This window comes from Sciurus vulgaris, assembly GCF_902686455.1.
Source record: "Sciurus vulgaris genome assembly, chromosome: 13".
Classification (NCBI taxonomy): Eukaryota; Metazoa; Chordata; class Mammalia; order Rodentia; family Sciuridae; genus Sciurus; species Sciurus vulgaris.
The window spans coordinates 92,559,211-92,580,855 of record NC_136474.1 but is presented as its reverse complement, the minus strand read 5'-3'; the positions used below and the strand labels follow the sequence as shown (position 1 = coordinate 92,580,855).

The window sequence follows — 21,645 nt, the reverse complement described above, 5'->3', positions numbered from 1 at the left end:
AGAGGATTTGGGAATCTCATTTATGAAGGAATTGCTAAATGACTGTTCTACTTTCCCAAAACACTGTGAAGGGCCATGTCCGGCTGCAGTTGTGTCAGTGGTGGAGTGCCTGCCTAGGACGTGTGAGGCACTGGGTTCGAGTCTCAGCAACACATATAGATAAAATAAAGGTCCACTGACAACTAAAAAAAATCAAAAGAAGGGACATGTTTTCCATCACAATTTGAACACTTTATGGCCCATCCTGGACCTCTTTAAGTGAGGTTTCACTATAGTGCTAGTTTGAATTTAGTCTTTGGTAAGATGTTCTGCTTACTCACTCTGGTCAGCACCACTGCCGACTCCTGACATCTTCCTTTACGAAAGGATTTTATTTTTCCCTTTTCACTATAAAATTTAGTAGCTCGCACTCTCCAGTATCTGCCCAGTTCTCAGGACATCTAGAAACTGTTTAGTTAACCAGATACAAATTCAAATTAGACACCACACCAGGAAATTAAACAGACTACCAGACGTCTTGTGAACGAAATTTTTATTTACACACTGTATCTAAGAGCAGATACATAAACTCTTATACAATTAATTTCCAAAAATGTGCAAGAAATTACTATAATTTGTTTACAAACCAAAACACGTATTAAAATCAATGGACTTTGGATAGTTCGTTCTGTGGTGTTCTCAGTACAAATGGCACACACCTGATTTGAAACATACAGAAAAAGTGTAAACTACAGCAATCTGGACTGCAAGTATTGATTTCATGGCACTCCAACGACTATGAAATTTCTTTAACCCAACAATGAATACTATTACAAAATTCTGTAAGGATTTTTCATCATCTCTGGATGTAGCATTTGGATCACTTTTTCAGGAACAGAGACTACACATTTTGCCATGTTATGTTTGAGCAATAAAAAGGATGTTTATAAAATACCTCTTTACAGGATTAAAAAAGTCATTAAAAGAAACCAAATTTGTGATTACTAGCGTACCAATACCTTTAGAATTTTAAAGTTATTTATGGAACTCGCTATTGTTCCTTATTAGAGTATTCAACCAAACTGTCTATTGCTGGTAGTGTGATTTCACTTTCAAATTCATACTTCACATTCAATGAAAAGCAATTAAGATTTAAATCAAAATATATTATTTTGAATCATTCATAAAGCAGTATCTCTCACATACTGTGTGGTATGTACAGTAATTAAAATGGGCATTCCCGAAAGCACTGTTAAAAAGACAGAGCTGTGGCACTAGCAGAGTCAGTGCATGAACCTATTTAAGTTTTTAGTGACTTTTATCCTGTTTCAATAATATTGGCTCAGAAAATATAATGTATACTTTGTGTTTAATTTCCTATATGCCAATGATTTTGCCTTTTGGCACGTGATTTTCTTCAACAGCAAGAGGGCTGCCCTGGGTAGCTGGTTTCCTTAAAACTATTTTTAGTTCTATGGTCATTTCCTGTGATATAATGTGTGACCTTCTAAATTTTTATATTGCACCAAGCAGAAAGAAAACAGTTTTCCTTAGACAGAAAAAGGAGACATTTTTCAAGTACTTTCCATAGCTTTTCTTTCATTTATAAAAATGCATTAAGTGTCACAGCCTCAAAAGAGCTCCCAGCCTCCATCATGCTGTGTTGAAATATTTGATTTAAAAACCCCAACAAACCTCTGATTCATTTATTGTTACAAATGGATACAGCTTTCCTGTTTTCCAAGAGCCCAAATTTCTTTTAAGTACATATTTGAGAATCACTTACAGGTTTTGTGTCCTTATCATCTAAGTTCCCTTTCAAGAGAATCCACAAACTTCCAATAATCAGACTAGACCAAGCTATAGAAAAAAGGTTTCTCTTTTCCCCCTTTTCATTTTTACCAGGTTGTTTCAAATCGAAAAGCCAGTCTTCTACATTATGTTGAGATACCTATGTCAAACAGGTATCTCTCTACACATAAGCAGAGAATTTTGCAATACATGTTTCTGTTTACAAATTTAATTTCTTGGCAAATATTTTGATTTTTATCTGTATACGATCAGAACCTAATAATTTCAAGTTGAATTACAATAGGGCATTTACTTTAAGGTATTTTGCATTATGAATACACAAAATTACATCAAATATTGGCTTTCCAAATTAGAACAATATCAAGACGTGCCCTCCAGAAAACACCAAATACACTTTTAAAAAAACATTTAGATGGAGATCAGAATAATCCTGACACTACGCGGGCAGATGTTAAGCACATGGCGTTACGAGGAAATGGGGGACAGGCTACATCCACAGAGAGGGGTAGGTGTGGTCTCAAGGCCTCTGCACCACCAGTTCCATCGAGGACACACAGACACAGAGAAGCCCTCCCAACACTCACCATGGGCACAAGCACCGTGACAACACCTGCCATCTAACATGGACGCACAAAGACTTCCAACTCACCCTAGATATATTTTAAGTTGTTTAAAAATAAATAGTTTTGCAAAAAAAATAGTTAAATGTCTTGCATCAATTTGATTACAAGCTTACAACTCTGTAATAGTTCTTAATCCAAATAGCTTATAGTGAACACTTAAATTATATTATTACAGTATACGCCATATTCCATCTTACTAGGTGAAAACATCAGAAAATGAGTCTTTGTAATAAGGTATAATCAGCATCCCACCAAAATGAAGTACCTTTCCTCTTTTAAGTCAAAATACCATAACACTGTGATGTGCCTTTTCTTGGTAATATCTCAGTTCTGTCTCTAAAAAAGCAGAGAGGCTGGGGATGTAGATCAGTGGTAAAGCATGTGCCTAGCATAAACCCCAGCAATTCCCCCCTACCCCCACCCCCCCCAAAAAAAAAAAAAAAAAAAAAACTAAGGAAAAAGTGAGGATACAGAGATGTTTGATGACAAAGCCAGCAAGTTTGGACCAAAGGCCTTCATCGTGTTTTAAAGAAGGGAAGACATGGGAAAACTTTAAGTGACCAGGAAGAAATGTCCAGCATTTTGCTTTAAGGCTTGTATAGCTGGAAAGGTTTTCTGAATGGAACAATCTGAAAATACTGCATTGCAGAATCACAAAGTGAACAAACATTCTACATTCCAAAATAACTAAAAATTCTCAGGCATACTATCCCTTCCCATTGACTGATTCAAAGAGAGAAAAAAATGTGAAGCTAAATTCCTCAAGACATGGTTCAATGAAAATAAGAAGCAAATGAAAACCCTGTTCCGAAACTGCAGTGGATACAGAAGAAGCAGGCTTCTGTGTATATGTGATATTGTTTCCACCTTTTTCTCATGTGATGCTCCACAATTTCCAAAAATTTTTCAACTCAAGTCACTAAAGGTTGTTTTATTGGGGGCAGGGGAAAGGAGTAGTCAAATCTAGCACATTTTATTGTGACTACATAAAATAAAAATATAAATCCAACTTTAATACAATCTTTTCTATCCAAATCAATTTCAAACTTTTATATAAACTTTAACATTGTAAGAGAATCCAGTTCATTTATGAAAATTAGTTCAAATCAAGTTCACCCAAGAAAATGTTGACTAAAGAAATCACAGATAAAACATTTAACCAAAGGAACAGTGCAGGCAAAACAAAACAATGCTCTCAAGGGAACTGATCCCATTTCCGTAGTCATCGTTCCAGCTACAGGTCTTTACGCTACGCCAATTTGTACCCGGGTTTAATGACAGAAAAGGCCACGATTGCTAGATTTGTGGTATATATTTCTTTACAATTTTTAAATGTAAGGCCATTATTAAAATGGACAAACCACAAGATGAAAATGAAGGCAACAGAAAAACACAACTTTTCACAACCAAAATAATAGCACAACCTTAAAAATAATTTAGAAGAGTGTTGTAAAGATATGTGGCAGATTTGCATCCCATTAAGATGATGTCAACTCATAATTCTAAATAAATCTTTTTAAAGTATGAGATTAAAAAGTCATTTTCAGTGTATATGTAAATAGTTTTATCACATGTTCATTCAACACTAACTTTTGAAAATGGGTTATTTAAAAAGCAATTTTTATTCTGTAAGTTTCATTCAACTTTACTTAGGGTTGAAGACACATGAAATGTGCTTTTAATGCATAAAAATCACAGTGGATAGCAGCAAAGGACTCGGGGGGCCTTAAGGAGAATCTGATAATTCACATTGTGATTATTCTGCACACTAATGAAAAGATAATTCACACTTCTAGAACCTCAAGACATCCCTTTTTAAAGAACCAAAATAAACCCAAGACACCTTGCAGACAGTTCCCCACCCCTAAACAAACTGATGACTCTTACACATAAAACTAAAAGTTATGGCAGCAAAAGATTCTGATGGCAATGAAAGTTGTAAACTGTACTTCAATCTCTTTTTCTTATTCCCAAAGTGCAAGATGCAGGGTTCTCAATCTTTCAGTAGTGCTTCTCCTGTAAATAATCCTTCATTTTGTTTGGCAAAGGCAGTTTCTGAATTAGGTCTATTCTGGTATACTGACGTATAACGAAACGACACAGGTACTGCAGAGAACGTACCTGCATGAACCGCGACACAGGATTGGTCAGTCTGACAGGGTACGTTGCAGATCCAGGCAACCGAGACCTTGAATAACAAAAAGCTCCATTTTCAGAGTCCCTGATTGAATGCTCAATTAGATCAACTATGGACGTATGTCCTTCCACATCTGGTTGTTCATAAAAGCTAAACCTACCATTCGAGTGCTCTATTCTAGTGTGAAGTGTTTTACCATGGGAACGAAAGCTCAAGCTTAGAAGATAACGGTCGTCAGAACTATCCCGAACGAGAAAAGAACCATCGGGCACGTTTGCTAGCTTCCCCTCAGCTTCCCAGCGTGTGATTGGTCCCCAGTACCATCCTTGTTTTGCAAGTTTCTTCAGCTCCTCGGTAAGGCTTGTAACAACCATGGGACCACTACTTTGCACAGAGTCATAAACCCTTGCCACCCCAGGGACAGAGTTAGGATCAAAATTCAAATGACAGCGCATACTTTCAGCCACGTGGGCATCTGTGCCAGTGAGCCCACCGAAGTTCCTTTGGATCTGATTGGTCTGCATTGGAGGTAGCAATGGCGAGAGTGGGGGGACCTCATCGTGACCTGCTCTGGGGCTCTGCAACATGACTCCTGTGGTGCCAATCAACAAGCCGTTCACTGACTGGTCCACAAAGATCTCTGGGGCAACAACGAGGTCCTGGTCTACCTGATTCTCATCTTCGGCAAAAGAGCTCCCTCCCACTTGAGGAGGAACCGCAGAGACCTCCATGGGCGAAGACGTGTCCAGACAATAGCTGCGCGATCCTTCCAAAGGACACATCCCCTCGTCTAAAGGCACGGTGTACTGAATGTAGTCCTGAGGCACAAGACCGATAACGACAGGCACGTGTTCCTCCAGGCGGAGATGCAGGTCTCCGTGGGGGGAGTCCGAACGCTTGAGGGAACCATTCTGCTCCTGGCACACAGTTTCAGCCTGAAGGTCACGGAAATCCTTTCGAACCCCGTTCAGTGCAGGACTCGGACTGGAAGAGTGGACCAAAGCTTTGACCCTCACCTCCATTTTGATACAGGTCTCCTCAGAGTTTGTGGGTCGGAGGGGCCAGGGCGTGGGGCTGTAGTGGTGACTACGGAGGGAGGTGGACCTGATGGGCCTCTGAGCCCGGACGTCCTTGAAGACCACGGGAGCGGAGGAGGAGGAGAAGGTGTCCTCCTCGGCCAGGCCCCCAGGGGGCGCGCTGCCCTTGCCCTTGGGCTTCTGCTTCACGGAGAGCCGCCTCTTCAAGGTGCCCATCAGGCTCTCGCTCTTGGACCTGCTTTTCCCACCTTTCTCATCTTCGCTGGTAATATCGCAGCTGGCCATTTCTTTACCATAGCAGCTACCAAACAAGGAATCATCTTTCCCAAACTCACTGGCGAGGGACGGCTGCTGTACTACCATGAAATCAGTGTCTTCTTTACTTTTATTCAAGTTAAAAGACTTCCGAAAGGTTTTAAGACTAATTTTCTTCATTATGACCAGTTACCTAATCCAAGGGATCAATTTCTCTCTGGAATATCACACCCGAACATCTGGAGGGGCGGCAATGCTGCATCTATGTATTTTTCCAGCTTTATTTGACCACTGGGGCCATTTTCTAAAAAACAAATAAAAAAAAAAAAAAAAAAAGACAAAACACACACATTAAAAAATTCACACAAGCGAATTTGATTTTTCAAGTGAAACTTTCCAACCAGTTTTCTTTTACTCGGTTTTAACCTTTTAGTTTCTGAACAAGAACCACAAGTCTTTACTTGAGATGTCAGCTCTGTCAGATGGGGATTTTTTCCCTCTTACACCCTGCAGGGTAGATCACTGCCTGCTACAAAAATTGGATAATATTTATGAACAAGCGAGGCTCAGTGGTATAAGCCTGTCACCCTGGCTACTCAGGAAGCTGGGCAAGAGAACTGGGCCAGCCTGGGCAATTTAGCAAGACCCAGTCTCAAAATAAAATAAAACAGGGCCAGGAATGTAGCTCAGTGGTAGAGTACTTGCCCACCATGCGTGAGGCCCCAGGTTCATCAGCATCCCCTCACCAACACACATTAAGAACAAGCCCTCACCTATTTTATCTTCTTGCACCTTGCTTTTCTGTTTTAACATGAGCCAGGGCTGACGCCCCTTCTACCTCCACACAGACTCAGGTGTACCTTTCAACACTCAATCTGACTACTCCCCTCCTCTGCCTACTGGCCAATCCATGAAGACGGTCGATGAAGACACTCACAGAACTGAGAGAATATAACCAGCCAAGTTCATCCCCAACAACGTATACATACCCTAAATAGTTAAACATCTTTAAAAATATATAAATAAAAAGAGTTCCACAATCTGAAAAGTTACCTGAAAACATCCCTTTACACTCATGAGATCCTGCAGGACAGCTCATTCACTGTCGCATTCCCAGATCCTAGTACAGAGAAGCAAAAGGCCACAGGCTGGACCTTTTCACCTCATGCCTCAGCCCTCAGCATCCTGGCAAAAGACAGTACCTTAAACACTGACTGCATTCATTAACTCACTGCATTACTAAGCCCCTGTTCCAAGCACAGCACTGCGCAGTTAAACACAGGTCAATAAATCATTTATGGTCTCCTAATCCAAGAAGTGAGACAGACAGATGAATGGATAAATTATAATGTAAACCCATTAGAAACAATGATAACCTAAGGTTGCAGCTGAGAGAGAAGAGATATCTGACAAACATTTGCTTTTAAAAGGTTTTAGAAAGCACTTGATTGGTGTGTAGCTAGAATCTGTATGAACACATGCTTACTAAGAAAAAACTCAGACCAGACAACCTATCGGGACATCAGCAATACCCTCTCCATTAAATAAAGCAATTTTAAAACAGTCTTATTGCCATGTACTATATCTTTGAACATGATAGAAAAAATAAAATACTAATTAAATACTTGGCACTCCACCTACATTACGCTGTACTCAGGTGAACTCACCACAAACTGTCTTCTACCCAAGCACTAGGTGAGTGTAACCGCCCTCACAGCAGAATCAGTAGCTAATTCCAAAGTGGCAAGTACTGACATTTGAATTAACCCCACTAAAATTGGGGTTCAAATGGTTCTGCTTCCCACTGTCACATCGGTACCACAGACTGGCACCACAGGAAGTAGTCGGCAGTTATCTACTTGAAAATTATTCCCTTTCAACAACCAATCCATATGCAACTCAACAGTAATAAAGAAATAAAATTCAATCCTAGACATTTAAAACTACATAAATTTCTATTAGACCATATGGTCTTTTATCTCTTTCCCACATTTTCTAGGCAAAGATTACTCTGGAATTTTTAAGAGTATCTGTTTTTCTGTTTGCACTTCCAAAAATATATGCCATCTTTTTATAGGATTACCATCTGTCTTAAGCCTAAGTAAATGTTCTGAATTAGTTCTACTGCTTTTCTAATTGTAAAATTTTAAGTTTACACATGGTTTGAAAATATGTATAATGGTTCAAGGGAAAAGGTTTTAGATACTTAGAGTAAACTTTATATATGACAACCTCTTTTTTAAGGAATAACATCAAGACAAATCACACTACTTCCTTCAAGCAAAATGGTCCTATTACTCCCATTCTACAGATGAGGAACCTGGGTCTTGTATTAAGATTTGCCCAGTGAAATAACCTGCTATCAGCAAAGAGCAGATCCAGAATCGGAACATGGTTGGGAAGTGCAAGGCTACACTTCCTACCCCAACTGCCCTGCTTGTCTGACTATTAACTGGTGGTTCTTAAACTTTCAGACCCAGGATCCCTTTACTCTCCTAAAACTTATTAAGAACACAAAATTATGCAGGTTATAGCTACTGAAATTTATCCTACAAGAAATTAAAAATAGAAGATTTAAAAATATTTAATAATTCATCTTAAAACATTATACTCATTATGTGTTAACAAGTAACATTTCATGGAAAAGAACTATACTGCCCCAATAATAGAAGGCAGTGAAGAAGTGGCACTGCTTTACATATCCAGTCTCTTCCGTGACTCAGGAGATGGCTGAGTTGGCGCTGCTTCTGCACTGAATTTCTTACAACATGTTGTTTTAGTTCAAGTGTAAGAAGAAATCCAGCCTAGTTCTGAGCATACTTGGAAACAGAAGAATGTATCTTATTTATAACCTTTCCACATCACTGTGGATATTTCTTTGATATTATACCAAACCTCAACGAGTGAAAATTTCTTAAAAGTTAATCGGTACTGCAAAATCTGAAACTGTTTCGAAAATCGTTTTACTCTTGCGCATCCTGAACTAGCCTTGTACTCCTGCAGGATTCTGTAACACTGTGTATTAGTTACTTCATCACACAGCATCACGTGCTGTATTTGTGAATATCATCAGATTTCCTCAGGAAACTCCTGGTGGCGGCCACGTTGCCAGCAGCAGTGGGTGGGCTCACAGCTGAGACCTATGCTTGCAAGTACGAACTGTGCCACTGGCAACACCACCATCGCCTGTCCTCAGGGAAGCGACAGGCTCACTTTATCATTTACAAAAATATATCTACTGAAACAAGTTGAATAGTGTGTTTCCAATTGTTCTTTTAAGAAAAAGTCATTATTTGCGAAAAAGGCAGTAAGTTCTGCCAGCAACTCAAACAATGGCAGCAAGCACTTCCCCTTGAGCTGGCCTTCCTTCTTGTTTAGGGTGCAGACGCATGTCTGAATACACCTATTTCAAGGTAAGGATTTTAAAAAGATGTGTGCTTAAAATAAAGATTTAATGAAATTAATAGTTTTATAGTTTCGTCAATGGCACAATCAAGTACAATAGGAATTTTTTCTTTCTTTTTAACCAAACTGCTTGGTAATAAAGAACATATGATCATTATTTAAGTTTACTACTGTGACTTAAGTTTGCTACTATTACATTTGGTGCCACCACCTTGATTTGCTTTTGTAGCATCCATAAAACTCAATGTAGTAAGAAAGGCAAATATTTATTATAAAAGGGGATCCACAGAACACATTTTGAGAACTGCAGGCTTAAAAATGTCTGTGAAGACAGTTTCAACAACAAAGAGAAAAATGGATGCATAGGAAGTAAGCAAGTTTGCATGGTTTTAAATACCTCTGTGTATGTAAGAATGCATTATCGGGCTAGGGTTGTGGCTCAGTGGTAGAGTGCTTGCCTTGCATGCATGGGGCACTGGGTTTGAATCTCAGCACCACATAAATAAATAAAATAAAGACCCATATCCATCTACAACAAAAAGAATAAAAAAAAAAAAAAAAAGCATTATCTACTTTTGAGACCCTTCCATTTCAGTATCTTGGATTCTATTCCATTGTTCCTGAATCTGTAAGTACACTATTTGCCATTCCCTTGGCAAAAAAGGAAAAGTAAAGAACAGATACAACAGATACTAAGTTAGCCTATCCAGGTAGAGAGGCAGAAAAAACAAACCACATAATAAGCAAATAAATAACAGTAGTAGCAAGTATAATATGAAATATGCCAGAATTTAGATTCCAACAGATTTGTTATACCAATAAATATGAACAGTATAAATTCAACTCTTAGAATAAATTTTCAGATCTGGTTTAAAAAATTATCCAATCAGATGATATATGGAAATGGACACACTAGTAAAATAAACTGTCTCCGAAAGTTTCAAGACACTGAAACACTAAAGCCTCTATCATGCAGCTGTCCTCTTCCCCAACCCTGAGATGTTCTTATTCCATCAGCTGAACTGTGTTCAGTGTGTTCTACCTGAGGGCAGGAACTCTATAGTATGGTCAGTTACATCCCCAGCATCTAAAATAGTTCCAAGGCATGGCTGGTCCCCAAACCCAACATTTTACAATTTGAATTCATTACATGTAAACACATAAGAATGTTTTAACAAAATTATTCCTCTGACAATAGACCTAAATGATTTGTAAATACTAAAGAGCGATGGCTCAAAATTTTTTCCTATAGAATTAAGTTGTAGGCAACCACTCTAAAAAGACTAATGTAGTGGGCTGGGGTTGTAGCTCAGTGACAGAGCACTCGCCTAGCTTGTGTGAGGCACTGGGTTCCATCCTCAGCACCACATATAAATAAATAAAATAAAGGTATTGTGTCCATTCACAACTAAAAATATTTTTTTTAAAAAAAGACTAAGGTAATAGTATTAATAAAACAAAAAACTTACTTTGTACAAAGATTGCTTTACAAATGCCACTGACTTCTAATTCCACTTAAAAGTACCACCAAACTGGAAATCCTAGGTGACACATTATGTGAAGACTGGAACCATGTAGTTCGGGCTGACACAGAATTCCTTCAATTCATACTTAAAGGCATTTAGAAATTAAAGAGTATATATTTACTTCATTTAAAGTAAAATGATTAAAGTTCACAAGTCCCTAAATAGTGAAGTTTTTCAACGAACCAATCCTGAATAATTAAAAAAAAAAAAAAATCCTCTAATAGAAGTGGGAAAAAAAAAGTATGCTAGCAACAAAAGAACTGAAGTGACGACACAAAATAGTATCACATCCTGGGAAACTAATATTACAGTAGAAAAGAGCACTCTACAAAAGATATAATCCACAAAGAACACAAAAACTGCCAAAAAAATCTTTATACATAAAATGGAACAGCATTAAAATGTATTTTTGTTCACTAAAATGAAGTAAACAAAAGTGAAGAATACGAATTTAAATACCTAATTATTTTATCTGTCAGATATATGGCATACTTTTCAAGACTATATGGACTATTTACTATATGTCACAATATATAAGACTAAAACGCTCAGAAAAATTTCAAAGCTTCAAACATCTACAAACTAAGCAGTAAAGAACTTAAAAAGAAAATAAAGAAGTCAGCAATTAGACAAACAACAAAAAGAAAATGTAGAAAAAGTTAAGATAAAAGCATAAGTTAATGAAACAGAAAAGAAACAGTATTAAACATTAAGAGTTGATTCTTTGATCAAACACCAGAAACCTATTCAATAACTACTGGCATAATGAAGAAAAAAAAAGTCCTCATACAAAATTGGAAATGTAGAAAGCAATAATCACAGGCTCATGAGAAATCAAAATATGTGAGTACTTTGGAAATTCTATGAAAATTAAATTGAAAAACAGATGAAAGGGACAATTTTATAGCAAAATAAATACTGCTAAATTTTCCATCATTGGGAAGTGAAAGAGGTCAATAATTGTCAATTAAAAAAAAAAAAAAACTGAAAAAGTTATCGAAGAGCCACTATGGTCTCTTCCCTTGGGAAGAAAAAGTCACGGATCAAAAAAGAGAAGTTCAGTAATCACTACACCACTGAAGAGGACAGAGCAAAAAAAGCTCCAAATTTATTTTTGAAGTCAAAAGAATACTGATAGCAAAGTCTGATTAAAAACAAAAAAACCCAGTCTCACTTCTGAACACTTAAGTACAAATCTCAACAGCAGCAGAGGTGGGAGCTGCAGGCAACATTCAACCAGATAAGGGGTGCCACAGGAGAGCTAGCACGGCTCTCTATTTGGAAACCACTGTAAGAACCACAGATCAGAGAAGTAAAACCATTAAGATCATAGCTGTAAGTCGCAAAGCAGATCTGAAAAAAATGAAACATCAATTCCTGACCTTCCCCCGCAAAATCACTCTATAAAGAGACAGGCATGACACTAGATACGACAAAACCAGAACTATGGCGAATGACGAGGAAATGACGAGAGCCAGCAACAGGCTGCCAACTATCAATACCACCAGTCAGCACAACTGAACATATCAGCCAATGAATCAACAACAGCAAGAAGTAAGTATAAATGCTGGAAAGGAGGAGACAAAATTGTCATTATTTACAGATGATATAATAAACACCTGAAACACAACAGATGCAGCTGAACAACCATTGGGGGAAAAAGATCTTGGTGAAGTTATCAGTTACAAAATTCAGATGTGAAGATCACTAGGAATCCTCTAATTTGAAAAAGCTGGTAAGAAAATATAATGAGAAATATTAGATCCTATTTATAATCTCTTTTTTTTTTTTTTTTTTTTTTTTTTTTTGGTGGCGCTGGGCATTGAACCCAGGGCCTTGTACATGCAAGGCAAGCACTCTACCAACTGAGCTATGTCCCCAGCTATTTATAATCTCTTCAAAAAGATAAAACATGAAATGTGAAGAACCGACATGAAGAACTTGAAAACCCTCAGAGGACTGTAACAGAGCTAAACATAGAAAAGACGCATCTTGTTCTTTGATAAAGCAATTTGAGATCCCAAGGAAGAATCACATTACATTATTTACATTTTTGCGAGGAACTTGACAAAATGATAGAGAACTTTGGTTATGAACAATTAAAAGAGAAAAATTCTAAAGGACTACATGAAGGCTAGCGAGCTATGCCAGACATTAAACCATACTACAACAGACTGGAACTAGGGAGGAAGCCACGACAGGTCAGGAAGAGGTGGCAGCACACATGAGGGAGGACGGCACGGCCAAGACAGGCTAACTCTTTGGAAAAGGTGTATCCGTAAGCAGTGATGAGCAAGCTGGGGGGCAGGTGGAGGAGGCACAGCTCTTGCTTTTCTAACAAAATAAATTCCAGAAAGATCAAATATGCAACGATTTATTTTTTTAAATGATAAATGTTGGAGAAAAAATATTTTTAAAGAATCTTGCACTACAGAAGAACTGTTAATGCCTAATGCAAAACCTTGACTCATAAAGGAAAAAAATCAGACAAAGCAAAGTGTACACATTTCTGTATAACCAAAAGTGACATAAAGAAAATTAAACTTGAGGAAAACTGCAAACATATATGACAGAGTTAAATTAAGTTCTGTAACACAAGACTATGCTGGTAGCAAGCAGTAAGAGAAAGGCAAAAACCCTACACACAAATGGGAAAAATACACAAATAGTTCACACAAAAAGAACATGAAGGAATGAAGGTCAGCAGGCAAGAAAGTAAGCAAAAAAGAAAAAAGCAAGGAAAACAATGAAGTGGTCAATCAATACCCTAAAACATTCTCAATTCATTCATCACCTAGTCAGTCTGGGTTAATGGAAAATGTCCTGCACCTTAATTGTGGTGCTTCCATGGCTGAACACATTTGTCATAAAGGCAACAAGCTAGGTACTAAGAAAGGTGATCTCACTGTGATTTACATCTCAATTTTTAAAACACACTAAAAAGGAATTCAAACACAAAACAAGAAAGCTAAATCTATGATACAACATTGGGAAGGACATCCCAATCTAGGCATTTATAACTAATGGTTGAAGTGTAAATTGATATATAAACTCGTAAAAGATTATTCAAAAATATTTATTGAAACTAACTTCACATATGCTTTAACCAAGTAATTATTTGACCAGAAATTTGTCTTTTGGATATATACTCATGCCAAAAGAAGACACATGGTCACAATGTTCTCTCTAACACTATTTTTTAATGTTGTATTACTTGCTAATTTGCCTAATAATGGTAAATGTATAACATACTGGCCTGATATGTGCCAAGCCTTGGTTTCAGCTTTGTGAAGATACTGTGGCTCACTGAGCTTCATAACCTATAACCTTATAAATCCAGCACTATGCAGGAGCCAGTTATGACAATGAGGAACTGTCTTTGTATTCATCTAAGTCCCAGCTTCATTTAGGAGTGGATGAGCTTAGAAATAATAGTACCTATGTCTTGGGTTAGCTGTGGAGTTAAATGTGCTACCGTACATGATGTCCTTAAAACAATGCATATGTTAAGCTATACAGTATTTGCAGGGAGCAGTGGTACTAAGATTTCCCAGTGTACAAAAAGGGAAGCAGAGGCACAGGCCAATGAAGTCACGTGCTTAAAATTACAACTGATCAACCACTTCAGAGCCCACTGAATCATTACACATACCTTTTACTACATAATTTATTTTACAAGAAACATGAAATTAACCTAAAATGAAGGAAATAACAGTCCGCATCAAAAATCAGTGGCCTACTTTTCTATTATGTTGACTACAATGGAATGTCAAGAGGTCTCAACATACCTGACTGGACAAAACAAGCTATGAAACAGAACACAAAGATAATCCTACCTGTGTGTGTATTTGTACACCTAAACATGCATGTTCAACGTCACAGCATTTAATTCACAATAGTGAACATACTTCTAAAGAATTCAAAAAGGGATTCGCAAGCCCAGTTGAAGTTCCGGTTCTCATAAATTGTTTCTGTAACAACTGAGCAAGTTTAATTTTACTACAAAACAACTACCCCACTCCACACCTACTAGAGAAAGCAAAGCAGTCTAGATAAAGGAGTGCACGTGTGCGTCTGCTACCTGCTATCAGGGAAGGCAGAACCTGATTTCCTCAGGGCCAGAGGTGATCAGTTCTCAGTTTTTCCTAGTTCTTATTTCATGACACAGAAAGTCCCCTTGATGCCTTGCCTCCATGTTCCCCACACCTGTCCAGCCTTCTGCTCCCCACTTCACCACAACTTGGGCCTCTTCCAGTGGCTCTGCTCCTTGTGACCACCAGGAACAAAAACTTCATCCAGACACATGGTAGTTTTCATCATTCATTACCATTTCCACAAATTTCCTTAATTTTTGCCCAATTCTTTGCATCCTTCATCTCTATTATTTTACAGCTCGCAACTTTGTCTTCACAATTACAAAACACGGCGCTTCCTCGAAAAATCTGAAGACTTCTGCAAACAACGGTTGAAAACGGGTGGACTCAGAAACATTTCCCCTATAAGAGGGCAACTCTACCCCTGGAGGTCAAAATGTAGTAAAAATGTACATTTACCTTCCTCACTGCTCACAAGAACTCCATTTAGCAGAGACTATTTCATCTCCATGTTATAGAAGAACAAACCAAACTTTTGACAGTTTAACACCTTGCCAAAGTCATGAGGAAGCTAGTACATAATGAGTTGGAACATGACGTGCGTCCCTATGACACACAGCAGAGTAAGCAGCAGCCTAGGACTGAGGGCCCTGGGGCCACTCTTCGGAGCTCACGGTGCAGCTGTCACTTCCTAGGGACTCAGATGTCCATGGCCGCTTCAGCGTGTGGAAATGCAGCCGAGGGCGGCATTGCCTAGGGAGATCCACCTCTGGCACGAAGGAGCGGGGAGGTCCACAAATCCCCTCCCCGAAAAGCAACTATAAAGCTGGATTAAACCGCCAAAAGCAACCCTTTCGGCACGGGAGAGATAATCAGCACACCACAAACTAAGACACTTGATGCACAGAAACTGCTGCACCCGAGAGCAAGGCAGAGGGAAGCACCCACACAAAGGGAGCGGACTTCTTATCAGGAACCGGGGAGGCCAGAGGCAGAAGAAAGATACATCAAAAGTGCTGAAAGAAATTTGTAAGAAACTGTTAACCAAGAATTTTATATCCAAAACAATGCAAGAGTTAATAGGAAAAATTAAACATAAAATAAAGATATTCCTCTGTAGAAAAGAGGTTGAGTAAACATGTTGCTAGCAGGCCTGTCTTATTAAAAAAAATTTATCAAAAAGGAAGTGCTTCCAATTCAAAGACAGTAACCCTTGGTGATGACTGTAAATAATAAACACAGGCAAAATAGGTTAATGCAAAATAGTAGGAACACAATGTGTCTCTTCTTCTTTAAGGGATATGAGATGGTGTAAATCAATAACTGTAACTGCTTAAGTCAAAACATGTTACACACGGATGTGATATTGGGAAATGGCACGAAGGAATTCAGGAGGCAACAGGGAAAGTTAAAGTCACATCTTACTAGAACTGATATTATTTTGAAGTAGACTGTAACAACTAACCATACATACAGTGATCTATGGAGGAATCACAAAGAAAACTACTCCAAAAATATTGTTAAAAAAAAAAAAGCCCAGTGATTGAATTTAACTGGTACTAAAAGATGTGCATTGAACACAAAAGAATGCAACACAGGAACAAACAGCAAAATGAAATTTTTAAAAAAAAACCAAAAGCAAAACAACAGGTATAAATCTAACATATCAATTACATTAAGGGCTGGGGTTGTGGTTCAATCCTCAGCACCACATAAATAAAATAAAGGTATTGTGTCCATCTATAACTAAAAAGACTTTTAAAATAATCACATCAAATGTGGTGGGCTGAACCCATTATTTCAGGAGTCAGCAAACTGCAGTACAGGCTACTGACAAAGTCCACCACCATCCTTACTGCAGCGTTCACGCAGATCCTCCTCAGCAAGCCCCATTCGTAATGGTCAAAGGACTGAACGTTCTACCCACAGACTGAGAACAAAGCAAGATGCCTGTGCTCACCGCCTCCAATGGATACTGGACTGAAGGGTTAAGCCAGAAGAAAGTAACATGCGTCCAAACTGGAAAGTAAAATCACAAAACTTATTTTTACTCACAGCTGACACAATTTTTTGTGTAAAGTTTAACACACACAACTACAAGCCTACAAAGCTTGTACCAACAACAGAATTATAAGCAAACAAAATAAATTTAAATTCTTACCTCACACAATATGTAAGAATTAATTAAAAATGCATCATAGACCTAAATGTTAGAGCTAAAACTAAAATTCAAAGAGAAAACTTGTGATGCTGGTTTAGACAGAGTTCTCAAACATAATACCGTAAGGCACAATATTACATTTTAAAAAAAAAACGGATGAGACGTCAATTAAATTTTTAAAAATTAAAAATGTTCATGTTTCAAAACAAACCATTAAGAGAAAGACAAGCTACAGATTTGGAGAAAATACTTGTAAATTGTAACTGAAAAAAGACTTGGGCCAAGTTCTTTAAATACAGAATTCTTGTAACTGAATAAGACAAGTTACCCAATTTTACAAATGAGAGAACAGGTGAGGGTATAGTTCAGTGGCAGAACATTAACTAAATGTGCCAGAGGCGCTGGATTCAGGTCCCAGAAACACTTACACACGAGTGCAGAGTACAAGACCCAGTAGAGCTTTTACCAAAGATTTGCACCAAAGATTTTTACCATGGCTAAAAAGCACATGAAAAGGTCCTTAAACTATTAGTCATTAGGAAAATATAAATCAAAACTGTAAAGAGATACTATTTTTCACACACCCTCTAAAATGAAAACAATATAATATCAAGTGAAATCAAGAATGTAGAGAAAATGGAAACCTGATACATTGCTGATATGTATAAATAAATGAATGACAGGGCTGGTGCATTTCAGACCCCCCAGAAACCAGCCATTATCAGGTCACACAGATCATCTTGTTTCTTACATTTTTATAGTTGCATAGTATTTGCACCTTGACTGGGGGGGGGTTAGTGCCTGAGGAACTCAAGTTTCTCATCTTCATTTCAGTTAAATTTATCTGTCTTCCTTTATTATCTGCTCTTTTAATGTCTAAAGAAACTCCTTCTACACTGAAATACACTTTCTTGTGCATTTCCTGTAAAAAAAAAAAGTACTAAAGCTTTGCTTTTCACATTTAAATAACTAATTAATACAATACTGATTTATGCATGAGGTAGAAATTTCATTTTTCCACATGGATAATAGAAAAATACTGACCCTCATAAGAATCAAAGATATACAAACAGTAATGAGAGTTTCTAATGATGATATTCATTAAATATAACCTTAATATAATTGAAAAATTAATTTCACAATATGCAACTCTTTAAAAACTTATACTTTCACCTAATAATGCTATTTTTATATATCTTAAAGAAATAATACAAAACCAAAGCAAAATAATCTTCCCTGCATTGTGATTTAAAAAGTGAGTTTAAAAAATCAGAAATATCGTAAGTCCAACAGTTATGAGAACAGTAAACAAAATCCTTGCATATCTACACAATGGAACTTTAAGGAACCAAGAAAATTGGTAAGTATACAATTATAAATGACATGGGAGAAAAGTTCATATTGTTCATTTGTTAAATGCAAAAACACAGGAAACAAAATTATATGTAAAGTGTGGTCTCAATTATGTAGAAAGAATAGGGAGGAAAATTGGACCAGAAAGAAGTACAGAACTATTAATGAGATGACAAGTTCTTTGTAAATGTTATTTTCAATATTTCATTTTGAAAATATTCTGCACTGAACATGTAGTATGCTTCTAAGAATAAAGTCTATGAACTTTTCTGTTCTGAAAAGAACATTTTTTAAAGAATGACTGGGTAAATCTACCAAGTTAAAGCAAAGTGAAAGTTTTTTTTTCTTTTTTTGGCCGTTAGTTATATCACAATCACCAAAAAAAAAAAAACAAAAAAAAAAAAACTACTACTAGATGAGACTATTATTTTTGCTTTATTAGGACCTAGAAAGCCTCCTTCTCCTTTTTCCATGCAAAATTATTTTCTGCAAAGCTGAAATGAAAATTTTATACTGGTGTGTGTGTGTACAGCTACCTAGACATAGACAAAGAGACACAAACACATACAACCACATACAGTCAGGGACTGGTCTTAAATATTCAAAGTTTAAATAATAATAAACCCACCAACTTTCGAATAACATTCTATCCTCCTGACTGTTTACATTCCACAATTAATGACTGTAACCATTCCCTGGCATATACCAAACCTTGATTCTCCCTCTACTCCTGGCAAAAGCACAGCTCTGGTTAAACCCAACTCTTGCCTTTGCCAGGTCTCCATCCACACCCATGAATGTGGATGGGAAACAATCACTGACTGCTCTCACTTCATACTCATGACCACACACTTCAGGTGACTGCACTTCCCTGATCCACTCCCTCTCTCCTTTCTGACCATTCCACATCATTGCTCGCCTTTCCTCACCTCTGTAATGACCGCTCCCCATATTCAACCTCAACTAATGCCCAAATCCCAACATGACTGAGAAAACCAAGGACATTAAGAGGACACTTTGGACACCCCCCCCAGCACATCTGCCCACTGGGCCACATCTGTTTCCACATCCACCTCCTCCCTGCTCCTTTCTAAAGACAGCCCTCCACACCGCAGTGTGTTTCCTAGCAGTTCCTGTTTCTCACACAAAAGCCAACTAGTCTTGATCCCACTCCCCTACCCGCTGTGGGTCCACCCTCTGACTCCCCAGCAGCATGCCACCTGGAGGACTGTGTCAACCCGGTTTTCTCCTGCAGCCACAGGGCAGTCTGCTCGACTCCAGTCCCGGTGCTCAGGCCTTCTCTGATGCTCTGCTGAATGACTTTGACCACGCCTCGTTCCCAACACAATCTGACCTCTTCGCTTCAAGGACACCACACTCAAGGTCACTCCTCAGTCTCCTCTGCACGTTTCCGACACTCCACTACTTTGGTCCTCCTCTCCACCTATATTCACTCCCTTCATGATTTCAATCATTCTCATGGTGCTAAACAGCATCTAGGTGCCACCCACTCCCAAATTCTTATCTCTTTATTCAAGACTAATTATATTCAAATCCCTTCCTGATGTTGCCACTTGGGTGTTTTACAGGTATCTGAAACGGCATGTTCAGCACCACACTCTGGATCTTTCCCACCCTATCTCCAAACCTGCTCTGCTTGCAGGCTCTCCCACTTCCACTTATGGCTACTTCATTCTTCCAACTGCTCAGATCAAAACATTCAGAATCAGCTGGGCACAGTGGCACACACCTATCATCTCAGTGGCTGGAGGGGCTGAGGCAGGAGGATCACGAGTTCAAAGCCAGCTTCAGCAACTTGGCAAGAACTTGCCTCAAAATAAAAATAAGAAAGCTGGGGATGTGGCTCAGTGGTTAAACACCCCTGGGTTTAATCCCCAGTACAAAAAAAAAAAAAAAAGTTCAGAATCACCCTTGGTTCCTTTCTTCCCGATATCTCACATCCACAGTCACCAAATCCCACTCTCATCTACCTTCAAAATAAATGCAGAATCCAACCACTTTCTACCACTCTACCCAAGCAACTGTCCTCTCTCACCTGTATCACTGTAATCACCTCCCAATTAGTTTTCTTGCTTTCTCCTTTGGCTGGGTTCACACTTCTCTCCAAATGGCCCCAGTGCTCAGGGAACTGGGACAGACGCTGACACTGGCTACTGCTATTACCCTGAATAATAAAGCCCTTTATCTCTGATTCTGGAGTCTCATGATCTTTGCCAGCATCCATGAAATTTAGCAAGCTAACTTGTTAGCATGTTAGCTTGCATGTAAGACAAAATATGAGATCCTTCTCTGTTCTTTTCTTGGTACCAGGGATTGACCCCAGGGGCTCTTAACTACTAAGCCACATCCCCAGCCCATTTTTATTTTGAGACAGGGTCTCATTAAGTTGCTTAGGTCTTCAAAGTTCTTGACAAGTACATAAAAACAAAAATAAGTGATGTATAATAAACATAATAAAATTGCTGTGACTTCATTCAGGGCCTGTAGATCCTACAATAAGCTCTTCTTTAAAAAGTAGTATGAAGTGTTTACGTCGTTACAAAGGAGTATACAAAAATTAAATACAACCAAATTTATAAAAATGGACTTAAAGTTGCCACATAGTTTTAAACTGAGTAAGAACGAATTTATAATTGCAATTTTCAAGTGGTTCACTCATATTCTGTAGGCTAGTGACACTAAAACATGGGGCAGCTCTCACCTAAGTTTTCAGGATGACACTGAGTGAATCTCCTGAGTCTCAGTTATCCCATATAAAATGAGATCAACCTCTAAGGCATGTTCAGTTCTAGAAGTATCTGATTCAATGAAAATAATAAAAAAAAAAAAAAAATGCAGAGAATTAGCTGTTTAACCTGCAGAAAACTTTTACATGAACGTTTCTTAGCATATTTCACTGTAACTATGCTCAATACATTCCTGTTAAAGTGAATATGAAGCATATTCATAACTTCAATCATCAAAAACTGTTAATGGAGCCAGCTTACAAGAATTAATCAATGAAGTAAGTTCTCAGCTCTCCTCAGACTTTTACACGTTGCACTTAAAAAGCAGTGCACCTGGGTGGGGCTGGAGCTCAGCAGTAGAGCACTTGGGTTCGATCCTCGCCACCACATAAAAATAAAGACACTGTGTCCATCTACAAAAAATATTTTTTTAAAAAAGCAGTGCACCTATGTACCAACACATCACTGTCCTTGTGTAGATACATACTTACTTTCTAGTGTAGACATTTTCACACC

At 38.0% G+C, this 21,645-nt stretch overlaps 1 protein-coding gene across 2 annotated transcripts in view; it reads right to left on the bottom strand.

The window, feature by feature from the left end:
- Positions 1 to 515: 515 nt before the first annotated feature.
- SOCS6 (suppressor of cytokine signaling 6) overlaps positions 516 to 21,645 on the bottom strand; it is a 30,898-nt gene continuing 9,768 nt past the window's right edge. For both annotated transcript variants that reach the window (XM_079109402.1, XM_079109403.1), the window contains exon 2: positions 516 to 6,147. In XM_079109402.1, coding sequence (XP_078965528.1) covers positions 4,416 to 6,023 — 1,608 coding nt within the window. In that variant the 5' untranslated portion in view covers positions 6,024 to 6,147 and the 3' untranslated portion in view covers positions 516 to 4,415. The remainder of the gene's footprint in view (positions 6,148 to 21,645) is intronic.